General features: G+C 50.1%; 1 protein-coding gene across 1 annotated transcript in view; it reads left to right on the top strand.

Moving 5' to 3' along the window:
* The window catches only part of LOC105909019 (ephrin type-A receptor 7), a 107,848-nt gene that overhangs the window by 12,199 nt on the left and 83,149 nt on the right, over positions 1-12,500 (top strand). The window contains 3 exon segments of the mRNA XM_031585962.2: positions 10,144-10,208; positions 11,812-12,341; positions 12,343-12,482. Of these exon segments, the coding sequence (XP_031441822.1) occupies positions 10,144-10,208; positions 11,812-12,341; positions 12,343-12,482 (735 nt within the window).

The following is a 12,500-nucleotide window of genomic DNA, read 5'->3' as shown; positions in this document are numbered from 1 at the left end:
GTGTGTGTGTGTGTGTGTGTGTGTGTGTGTGTGTGTGTGTGTGTGTGTGTGTGTGTGTGTGTGTGTGTGTGTGAGAGAGTATTGGGGTGCCACTGAGGGTTATAGCCTTTCCCGTAAGCCGTCTTCCTCTTAGCCTCGTGTCAATCACTGTCCTTATTTAAGTCTGGCCAGTGACGGCACCTCCTAAATCCCTTCAGTTCTCCTCTGAACCCCCCCCCCCCCCCCATCTCTCTCTCCCTCCCTCCTTCCCTTTCTCTCGCTGTCCTTCGCTGTTTCACCCTCACCTCTCATCTCCCACCACCCCTCTCTCTGGTCTCGGGTAATTGGATGGAAATGACAGATAACCTTCAGGGCACCAACTCCTGGTCCCCGAGCCTCAGAACAGGTTTTAGACTCCAAGATAAATGCCCATGGATGGATCTCTTCTGGAACGGGAGGGGATATCAATCCAATTTATCCCCAGCCGCCGGACCTCGTGTCCGGGATCAATGATGGCGAGATTGCACTCGCCGGCCCAGCTGAGCAGAGCCGTTGGTCCCTCATGCACGACCGCGAGCAATCCCTGCGCTTCCTGACGGGCCTTGGATTGTCCACATCGGTCCCAGTGGAGAGGCGCACAGCGACACAGGCATGGAGCAGGCTGACTCAAGTTGACCCCTGACCCCCGAGTTGTTGACGGGTCAATAAGGCACTTAAGCGAAGGTGACTTGAGGGGAAGCAGAGGTGTCAGGCCTGCTGGTGCCTGGCTGACCTCCGATCCCTGACCTGTAGGGTCTCCGGCGGGGGTCAAACAGCTTTGAATTCAGTGCTTCATTAGATTGTTTCGGGAGACAAGAAGAATGGAACGTTTGCAAGAAATGAATGGAGAGGTCATGTAGACCGGTGGGAATGCTTAGTTCTCTGAGGGGGAATTGTGTGTGTGTGTGTGTGTGTGTGTGTGTGTGTTTACTGTTAGTGTAGGAGTGCAGACATCATCTTTCACCAAGTGGTGTGTGTGTGTGTGTGTGTGTGCGTGTGTGTGCGTGTGCGTGTGCGTGCGTGTGCGTGTGCGTGTGCGTGTGCGTGCGTGTGCGTGTGCGTGTGCGTGTGCGTGTGCGTGTGCGCGTGCGTGTGCGTGTGCGTGTGCGTGTGTCTGACTACTGGGGGGGTCGGGAGTTTGTAACTGCTGATCAGTAGAGTGTGTCTGAGTATGGTAGTATTGCCACCTGCCTTCTGCTCGGTTGTCCAGCTCTGGTGGCTGTATGAAAATCATTGGGTTGATTCGTCAACCGCCACATTGTACCAGCACCACTGAGTTTAGAGAGAAGAAATAGTCAGCTGGAGTTTGTCTCTGTCAAGTGGAAACCATGAAGAGTTGAAATGAGGTGCCATGGGTTTTGACTTCCTTTTCACTTAACATTACTTTAAAAAGAAAACGTTTGAAATTGTTTTTTTTTTTCCCCACTTGGCTTTCACAGTAAATTGTTTTACTGTAAATTTACATATCAATTTATCACATCTGAAATGGTGTTGACTTTGAACATGGCTTATTTTTGGGAATGAATAGTTTATGGGTTATCTCTGTATTTTATTAACCAGTTTGTTTGATTGAAAACAACTAATCTCAATCAAGAGATCATAATGCCACCACGCCTCACGTCCGTACACCTAAAAGCTTGGAGCACATTCTGCATGCAGCCCCCCCCCCCCCCCCCTTTTATCGACACCTATTTTTTTCTCTATCTTTTTGCCTTATTATCAGCTACAAGAATAAATGTAAATCATGAAATAATACACACACACACACACACACACACACACACACACACACACACACACACACACACACACACACACACACACAGGAATGCTGTCCATTTCTACCATGCACAGAGAAACGAGGCAATTAGGCTACATAATTAAATTCCACAACAAGCCGACGGGACCCCTCTCACTCCAGATTTGCATAATTAGTGGAGTTTGCCTGCTCCAAACACGGAATGGTGGGATTAATACTTCCCATTATCGGCCCCGCAGATAAGCAAACAAACCGGCGGTGAACAAATGCGACGAGACAGCCCTAATGAAGGACTCCGGGTGCGGACAGCGGCGGGAGAAGAGATGGAGCTTTGGTGTTCCCTTCAGGATGGCCCCACCTGGGGAGAGGGAGGAAGAGGGGGGGGGGGGGGGGGGGGGGGGGAGGAGGAGGAGGAGGAGGAGGAAGGGCCGCTTTAGTGCCTACAGGGAGAAACCCATCACCAGGAGATGGCTGCTTTATCTTTCATTAGGAGGCTGCTTTGATTTCATTAATTACTGACGCTCAATTTGTTAGGTTCCCTCATCAGGAAGAAAAAAAAAAAAATCATACATCCAAATGGCTCTGCATTATTTATTTATTTTGGTGGTGTGGTAATTAGTAAATGCTGTAGGTGTGTGTGTGTGTGTGTGTGTGTGTCAGTGTTTGCATTTTGCATCATCCACTTTATTGAGTCCTTACATCAACTGTCCAGGGCTTTCTTTCCAGACTGGCCGAGTAGTAGATAATAACACCTTATAACATATAATTTGCACCACTAGCTTAGTCAGCCTTGCTGTTCTGCACACACACACACACACACACACACACACACACACACACACACACACACAAATTCTCCTCTCCTGCCTTGTGCACTTTATCAACTGATCATGTGATCTCTCTCCTCTTTTCCATCTCTCCATCCATAGCACTCTTCTCACTGAGTCTTTCTTACATTCTCCATCCCCCCCGCGCCTCGCCTCTTCCTTCCCTCTGTAGGGGTCACTGTGGTCCATCTGCCCAGCAGATTGGTGCTGACCCCATTGCCGTGGCCTGAGTGACCGCTGCACTCCTGAGAGAGCAATGAGTGATTTATGTCCTCTCTGCCCTCCCTAGGCCTCTGTCCCTCCCTCCCTCTCCCTCCCTCTCTCTCACTCTCTCCCTCTCTCGCTCTTTCTCTCTCACTCTCTCTCTCTCTCCCTCTCTCTCTCCCTCACTCTCTCCCTCTCTCTCTCTCTCTGCTCTATTTCAGATATAGAGCGCTGGAACACTACTTGTCCTTTCTCTCACCCTCCTTCTCTCCCTCCCCCTCTCCCTTGCTTCCCTCCTCCTCTTCGTCCAAGGGCATGTTTTTTTAACACAGCTGGACTGTTGTTCCAATGCATCGACTGCGAGTTGTCTTATTTCTTGTCCTTATTTTCTCTTACAATGGGGCTAGTTACTCTGGCGTATTGACTGATCGGTCGTTGGCCCGTATAGATTTTTCTTTCTCCTTTTTTTCCACTCTCCTCCACCTTCTCTGCTATCTCTCTCTCTCTCTCCGTCTCTCTCTCATCTTTTTGGCGACGGCGTGTTTTGATGGATGGCCCTTGCTCGGCCCCTGGCTCGGTCCCTGGATCGGCCCCGGGGTCCCACTGCATCCCTGGCTTCCTCTCTCCGAGGCCGCGCTTGCCCATCGTTCATCAATGGGATGAAGATCAATGTCTCTGATACCATTCTCCTCCTCCTCCCCCAACCCCCCTACCCCCACACCCCTGAGCAGTCAGACTGCTGACGTGACCTGTGGCATCGCAACGCACTCCGAAAGATTAATTGATGTTTGAGTGATTCCCCTCTGGACCGCGTCACACGCCTTGGCCCTGCACCTCTATGCTATTGTTTTTTTGGTGTATTGCCCCCAACAAGGCCAGTGTTTTACATTCACCTCCTTTGTGATCCTTTCCCCCTGTGTGTCTCATGGGGCCTCCCTGCACACCCCTCTACCTCGCTTTCCTGTTCTTTGTTTGTTTGTGTGTGTGCGCGTGATTCATTGTGTCTATGTGTGACAGAGAACGAGCATGTGAAAGTTGTTTTAATAATAATAAGGCAAGGTTTAGAATTTGCTCCATCTTGGTTGACATTCAGTAGTGCGAGACACACACATACACATACGCAAACACAATCACAAACACCCACCAGCACAAAGTGAGAGGGAAGGCAAGCGGTAGAAAGGTTGACTCCTGTACTGGGGACTGTGTAATTTGATCTGAAGAGGCTGTATTTCTCAAAGTGCCTGACAGAAAACAAACGTCAGCGCAAACCACTATTTGCCTCTCTCTCCCTTACATAACCAACTGTCTCCCTCTCTCCCTCTGTCCCTGTCTTCTTCTAAATGAGAGATGGAGAGAAAAGTAAACACCATAGACATATATACATATGTCTATAGTACCCCCCCCACTGCTGAAGGAAGACAAAATGACCCGGAAGAAAAACTTTCTCGCGTTCTCCAGCCTTCTTTCCACAGTACTTGATTTCACTTTTTCTTACTTTTATTTTTTCTCTTTTATTTTTTTATTTTTAATAATACATTCTTCTGCTTGACTTGGCCAGAGGAACAGCAGCCAGCGCAAACAGCGATATGCTGTTCAATAATTCAGGAGTCATCTGAAAGGTTTATCACATAGCGTTCCTTCACAAGGGGAGAGACTCTCCAGCAGCAACAGCCAAGTGCAGTGCCAGTGTCGAGGTTAAATGGCCCAGGTGTGTATGAGATATGAGGAACAGAGGTGTGTGTGTGTGTGTGTGTGTGGGGGGGGGGTGTCTGTCTGAAGTTTTCTATTCTCTTGCTTATCACTTCTTGTTTCTGTATTATGTATTATTTTACTCCCACTGTGTCTGTTTGTTATGAAGGCTCTCTTATCTCTTCAGTGAAAGCAAAGTATTAAGCTTTAGAAGTTATGACTTATCATTCCCTCTAAACGAGACGTCTGCGTTTGCCTTCTTGCCTGAAAGTAAACGGCTTTAGGCTGTTTTTTTTTTTTTAGCTGTACGAGTGTGCAACATTGTTGGTGTGTGTGTGTGTGTGTGTGTGTGTGTGTGTGTGTGTGTGTTTGTGTGTGGGCCCAGGTCTCTCCTCGACGAGTTGCTAACACTCCCATGTTTCCTCATTACCGCCGCACAAGTTTGGGGGAGGCTGGTTTGCTGTGCTCGTCCCTCATTATGTAAGCGCTTGCTCTGCCCTGAAGTGCACTCTCGGAAAAGTTCTGCTCCCTGGTATGGCGGCGTGCCATGTGACTGGAGCACTTTTAGCACAGGCCAGGCCGGGTAGCAGCAGCAGCAGAAACGCCTGGCCTCCTTTGCTTTTAAACATCCAATACATGCTGCCTCTAATCCTCTATCCTCTAAGAGAAAGTGAGTGAGTGAGTGAGTGAGTGAGTGAGTGAGTGAGTGAGTGAGTGAGTGAGTGAGTGAGTGAGTGAGTGAGTGAGTGAGTGAGTGAGTGAGTGAGTGAGTGAGTGAGTGAGTGAGTGAGTGAGTGAGTGAGTGAGTGAGTGAGTGAGTGAGTGAGTGAGTGAGTGAGTGAGTGAGTGAGTGAGTGAGTGAGTGAGTGAGTATATATGCTGCCAACCCGATATGCTCTTATTTAAATGTTGTTGTGTGCATTTTTGTGCATGATTGCCTCTGTGTGTGTTGTTTGTTTGCATGTAGGTGTGTTTGTGTGAAAGAGAGTAACTGTGTGTGTGTGTGTTTGTCATATCAGCTCAGGGCCATGCAGGGATTTTCTAAATGGAGAAGCAGTGGGGATGGGAAGGGGCCTGGATGTCTGGATGTCTCTGTGTGTGTGTGTGTGTGTGTGTGTGTGTGTGTGTGAGAGAGAGTGTGTGGGACGGAGAGGGGAAGAGTGGGGGTGCTGTGTGGGCCGTCACAGCTGTATTTGCAGAGGCCTTCCGAAAAAATGAGCCTTGGCATGCGGCTCGCAGCCCTGAGTATATCAACCCAGACACTCAATTACACCCTGTTAAAAATTCATTCCAAATGAAATATTCTGCCTCAAAAGAAAATGATTCGACAGAACAAAGCATGAAATGTAGTTTCCCTTCCTTCTCTTAGCGCCGGGGCCTGGAGAGGAGACTCTTTATGTGGGATATGAATGTGGGCTTTTACACAAAACCCCCTGAGTGGGGCTCTGATCACCCGGCACTTTGTGTGCCTCCCAGCCGCAGGTCAGCACTGCCCATGCCCCCCTACTCAGAACAGATGATCACACCGACACGCAACGGAGGGAGGGAGGGAGGGAGGGAGGGGAGAGAGAGGAGAGGGAGGGAGGGGAGGGAGGAGGAGGGAGGGAGGGAGGGGAGGAGAGGGGGAGAGAGAGGGAGAGAGAGAGAGGGAGAGAGAGGGAGAGAGAGAGGGAGAGGGAGAGAGGAGAGAGGAGAGAGAGAGAGAGAGAGAGAGAGAGAGAGAGAGAGAGAGAGAGAGAGAGAGAGAGAGAGAGAGAGAGAGAGAGGAGAGAGAGAGAGAGAGAGAGAGGGGGAGAGAGAGGAGAGAGGCAAGGTAAGGTAGAGGGAGAGAAGGACAGAGAGGCAGAGAGACAGTGAGGAGGGGAGTGAGAAAGAAGGGAGAGGAGTGGAAAAGAGAGGGGGAAAGCGGACATGGAGGATAATGGAGAGCGAGAGAAAGGTAGAATGAAAGAGAGGGGTATTAGAAGAAGAGAGAATGAAAGAAGGAGAAGGGGAAAATTAATTTCATACCAGTGTCTGGAACTGTGTGTGTGTGTGTGTGTGTGTGTGTGTGTGTGTGTGTGTGTGTGTCTGGAACACTGCGTCCTGAGCTGCGAGACAGCCTTTACAGCATAGGTGAGAGAACATGGGCAAAGCAGTGTGGGATTTGTAGTGTAATTGCACGTACAGCCCAGCAACAGGCAAGTGAGCACTTTGAGTGACAATGAGGTCTGTGTGATCTTATGGCAGAAGGCCTAATGTTTGTCTAAAGACTTGAAGTGTGTGTGTGTTTGTGTGTGTCTGTTAGGACCAGTCAAGTCAGACATGAATGGAACATGGAATGAAGTGTCTATTGGCTGATAAAGCACATTCTTTAACTACTCTTGACTTCACACACACGCGCACACACCCCCTTCTTCTCACCTCTATACTGAGCAGTTTGACATGTGGCCGTATGGCCACTCAAGGCCATCTTATGCAGCAATGGCTCGCCATGTCACTGACACAGATCACACTCTTAATGACGCATGCGCGCACACACACACACACACACACACACACACACACACACACACACACACACACACTTGATGACTCTCATAGTCACTCAATTTCAGTGATGCAGAGCCCAGCTCATGCTCTCAATGGCACCACCTCCGCTCTGGCAGAGAGGCTGTCAGATACAAACAGTGTCATACTCACACACACACACACACACACACACACACACACACACACACACACACACACACACACACACAGGCAGCATCCATGCAGACAGTCAGAAAGGCCATGACACTGCAGCGAAAAGTTGAATCTGGCCATAAAAGGATGAGCCGGCGGCTTAAAGTTAATGTGGCTGGACAGGCTCCAGCTATGCGTGTGTGTGTGTGTGTGTGTGTGTGTGTGTGTGTGTGTGTGTGTCTGTATGTCTGGCCATCTTTTTTGTGTTCCTCTTATTAAAAGGATAATCGCTGGACAATGATCCTCCCTGTGGATCAGCGGTAGGCGCACAGCTCCCAGTGTGCAGGTGTCCATGGTGCTGAGCGTGCGTGCGTGCGTGCGTGCGTGCGTGCGTGCGTGTGTGCGTGTGTGTGTGTGTGTGTGTGTGTGTGGTGTGTTGTTGTTGTGTGTGTTTACGAAGGGAGGGGAGAATGTGATGCACAGGGGTTTCAGAGAGGACAGGGGGAACAACATGTGGCTAATCCCCTTCCATTGAACTTCATGGTGCTCATTTTATAATTCTCCCTTTCTGGGATTTTTATTGGAGAGAGAAAGAGAGAGAGAAAGAGAGAGAGAGAGAGGGGAGAGAGAGGGGGGGAGCGAAAGAGGGAGAGGGAGGGGAGAGAGAGCGAGTGTGTGTGGTGTGTGTGTGTGTGTGTGTGTGTGTGTGTGTGTGTTGTGTGTGTGTGTGTGTGTGTGTGTGATGTTGTGTGTGTGTTGTGTGTGGTGTTGTTTCTGTGTGTGTGGGGTAGTGTAGTGTGTGTTGTGTGTGTGTGTGTGTGTGTGTAAGGGAGACAGATTAATGCCAGCCTGACACCCACATGCCTTCAGCCATGTCTTTTACCTTCTGTCTGTTTTTCCTTCACACTGCCTCTCCATTCCCTTCTCTCTGTCATTGTGTCTGTCAGGGGAGGCAGGAGCTGTGTTGGATAACGTCATGGAGACCATGTCCTCCATGAAAGACTGGACTTTTCCCTTAGCAGAACAAAAACAAAAAAGTCTCATTATTATGCGTTTCATCCTTTCATGCAGTGTGTCATTGTTCTCTGATTTAAGTATTGTAAAGGATTGCATCAGAGTGAACACTAGAATCACTGGCAAATAATAAATGGCGAAATAAACTGCTCTCTCTCTCTCTGTCCCTCCCTCCCCAGCCGTGTCCTCCTCCTCTCTCTCCTCAGGTGTGTGTGTGTGTGTGTGTGTTTTGTGTGTGTGTGTGTAACCCTCTAGAGGACTAAAGAAGCCATTTGAAATGAAACAGAAGTGCTCTTGAGGACAAGGATGAGTGTGTGGCAGTAGCACGAAGCCTCTCTGCATTCATGGTGAAATGGCCTTTACCGACCCGATGTCAGGACGTGGCAAACTGAAGATGTGTGTGGTGTGTGTGTGTGTGTACTTGTGTGTGTGTGTGGTGGCATTGTAATATACAGAGCGAATGGATGTAGTTTGACTATGTCAGTATCATGGGCAGGTATAGTACAGTTCCCTTAGGGCCACATGGACCGGAATATGTGTGTGTGTGTGTGTGTGTTTAAAACCCAGCCTCAGAGCCATGGCAGCAGAGGGAGTGTGTAGGTATCCCGTGGCTGTGCATCACCTCCGTTTGTTGTGTAACTAGTGGCTGCACGAGCCAGCTGAGGAGTCTGCCTGCGGCGGCATGACCGCAGCCAAGGTGACGCCAAATCAGAGGTTGGTATCGCGGTGAGCGCTTGCCGTTGCCCCGACGGCTGATAGAAGCCCCCGCAAAGTCCCGTGCTTGTGTGTGAACGTGTATGTTTGTGACTCATACCGTGGGTTGCAGCATGAAAGATGGCAACTGTTGCCAAACAAGACGAATGGGTTTGTTTCTTCTCTCCTCTCCTCTGTCTCTCTCTCTCTGTCTCCTCTCTCTCTCTCTCTCTCTCTCTCTCTCTCTCTTTCTTTTTTCTCAATACCTTTTCCTCTGTGCCCGTCTTAGAGAGTTGGCTTCTGGGAATTGGAGTCTTTTAAAGTCTGTCTTTGAGTTCCGCGCCTGCGTCCTCCTCCCGATGCCTCTATGTTATCAGGGCCTTGCAGAGCCTGGGCCTTTTACAGCTCTGAATAGCGGAGGCAACAAAAGCAGTCACGGGTTTGGATGGGAAGGCGTGCTTCTGGGACCACTTGGGCTTGAATTACCCCCTGTTTGCTGTCCAAGGTGCTGATGCAGACCTTCCTGAACAGTTGTGCTGCTCAAGGCTCCCCTCCAGTGTGCACGGCTTCATAATGCCACGAACCTTGTCCGTGGTGCTGAAGTGGCCCTGGCACTTTCTCTTTTCTTTGCGCTGTCCAGGGTACTAGTGGTTTCTCTGTCCATGGTTACAGATTGCCTTTGTGTGCGAGTGTGGAGAGAGACGCCAGCACAGTAGCAAAGCTGCAAGAGACCAGATGGAAGAGACAGGGAGAGGCAGTCGAATAGACCAGTGTTGATCTGTGAAGGAGAATAGAACGAACACCATTGAATGCGCTCAGGCCATTTAGCAGTCTTACTCAGAAACTATAGACAAGACCGATATAATTCAGTCCACAGGCGACATTTCTCCACAGGCTCTCTGAATATGTCTATTTCCACCGCTCTCCATCCTCTCAGTGTAAGAGTAATGCACAGGAGACATTATTATGCTGAGTGCTTTTACACAGTGCCCATCACCTCTACAGCTCCTAATGGCGTACTTGAGCTATTTATCCTGCAGGCACGCGCAGCTGCCGCGTTCTTCTTAACCACAGATCAGCCACATCGCCGGCCTTTGTTTCAGCACTTACTGCTCTGATAAACAGAACAACAAGGTTCCTTTTTCTGTCCTTTTCGTGTGCTGCTAATTGTTTTGATCAAACAGCATGGTTCTGTCTTTTGATGACTAACCTTCTTTTTCGTTCTCTCTCTCTCTCTCTCTCCTCTTTCTGTCATCTGTGTGTTTTCTTCTCCAGTTGTCTTGCTGAATTCTAAAGAGTCCCAGGCTGAGCTGGGCTGGACTTCATACCCTTCAAATGGAGTGAGTCTAGCCTCTTTTTACTATTTTATTCTCTGTTTCTCTCTCTTTTCCCTCTGTTTTGTGTGTGTGTGTTTGTGCGCGCGCGCGCGCGTGTGTGTGTGTGCGCAGTGTGCGCAGTGTATGTGTTTATGTCTTTGTGTGCTTGTTTTTGTGTGTATTTTGGTCTATGAACTTCTGTGCATGCAGGTATGAGTGTGTTTGTGTAGGTATTTTTGGTTGTTCTTGGCTCTCTATTTCTTTGTGTCTCTCCGTGTCTGTGTGTCTGTGTGTGTGTGTGTGTGTGTGTGTGTGTGTGTGTGTGTGTGTTTGCACGGGAGCGCGCACCTATGCACTCACTTTTTATTTGCTCTTTCGTCCTCAGCTGTGAGAGCAGGGCTGTTTAGCAGTTTGGGCATGTCTCCAGTCAGCACTATAGTAAAATGGACTCGCAGTGGACAGCTGGCCAGCCCTCTCGCTTTTCTTTCTCTCTCTCTCTCTCTCTCTCTCTCTCTCTCTCTCTCTCAAATTCCAGCCATCTCCCCTTGCAATATAAGCTGCACAAATAAAATCAATCAATACCGTAATCCCCTTCAACACAGGATATCTCCACCACTGGAAAACGCAAAACCTAAACTACGGGGAATTGATTGGTTGTGTAAAAGCCTCATGTAAAAGGACGGCATTGAAAAACAGAGATGGAGACAGAGACAGAGACACACACGCTGGTGATGCTCCCTCCTCTCCCTCTGTGTGTGTGTGTGTGTGTGTGTGTGTGTGTGTTGTGCTGAAGGGAAGGCACCGCGTGAGCAAGCTCAGTCTGCCGTGGCGCTTACCTGCCTGGCGCGGGCCAGAAGAGACCGGGGTCCATGTGTTGATGGTCTCAGCGCAAGCTGTTATTTATTTAGCTTGTTAAATCTGGACGTGACAGTGATTTAAAATCCACACTCCTGAGCCAGTGTGTTGGAGTGTGTGTGTGTGTGTGTGTGTGTGTGTGTGTGTGTGTGTGTGTGTGTGTGTGTGAGTGCGCACGCGCGTGTGTGTGTGTGTGTTTGAGAGGGAGAGACAGCCGCTGTGGAGCTCATTGTGAGGCATGCCAGAGACACTCTGCCCCCATGGAAACGCGCTGTCACTCAACTCCCACACTCACCACGGAGACGGAAGTTGACACTTCGCAATACACGCAGTGCTGTGGGGGAAAACACACACACACACACACACACACACACACACACACACACACACACACACACACACACACACAACACACACACACACACATTTTCAGGTGGAAGCTGAATTCCCAAACTTTTCTCGCTGTAAATATGAAGGAGCATTAAAACATGAAATTTAATTTCACTCTAACATTTTACACATGGGTTTATAGTGCACATAAATGATGGTGGATCGCAGTCTTGGGAGTAATGGATTCCGAGAGTAATGGACTATAACTCAGGCCTTTGCTGGATTTGCTGCTGTGCTGACATTTTCTCCTGTTCTCTTCCTCTCCTCTTTTCTGTTCTCTCCTCTCTTCTTTTCCTTCATTTCTGTTCTGCTCTTCCTCCTCTCTTCTCACCTTCACTCCCTCCACTCCACTCATCCATCCATCTCTCCATCATCTGACCAGTGGGAGGAGATCAGTGGCGTAGATGAGAAGTACAAGCCCATCCGCACGTACCAGGTGTGCAACGTGATGGAGGCGTCGCAGAACAACTGGCTGCAGACGGGTTGGATCTGGCGCCGCGGCGGCCAGCGCATCTTCGTGGAGCTTCAGTTCACGCTGCGCGACTGCAACTCCATCCCCGGCGTGGCGGGCGGCACCTGCAAGGAGACCTTCAACCTGCTCTACGCCGAGTCGGACTGGGACCTGGGCAGGGTGGCGCGCGAGGACCGCTACACCAAGGTGGACACCATCGCCGCCGACGAGAGTTTCACTCAGGGCGACCTGGGCGAGCGCAAGATGAAGCTCAACACGGAGGTGCGCGAGATCGGCCACCTCAACCGCAAGGGCTTCCACCTGGCCTTCCAGGACGTGGGCGCGTGCGTGGCGCTGGTGTCCGTGCGCGTCTACTACAAGCGCTGCCGCGGCACCGTGCAGAACCTGGCCGTCTTCCCCGACACGGTGGCTGAGGCCGCCTTCGCCACCCTGGTGGAGGTGCGGCGCCTGCGTCAACAACTCGGAGGTGGACATGGACAGCCCGCCCAGAATGCACTGCAGCGCCGAGGGGGAGTGGCTCGTGCCCATCGGCAAGTGCAGCTGCAGCGCCGGCTTTGAGGAGGGCCACAGTAGCTGCGAACGTAAGTCTGGGGTTTTCA

This window comes from Clupea harengus, chromosome 19 (genome assembly GCF_900700415.2).
Source record: "Clupea harengus chromosome 19, Ch_v2.0.2, whole genome shotgun sequence".
Classification (NCBI taxonomy): Eukaryota; Metazoa; Chordata; class Actinopteri; order Clupeiformes; family Clupeidae; genus Clupea; species Clupea harengus.
The sequence above is the reverse complement of the archived record's forward strand: the minus strand, read 5'-3'. Positions and strand labels throughout refer to the sequence as shown.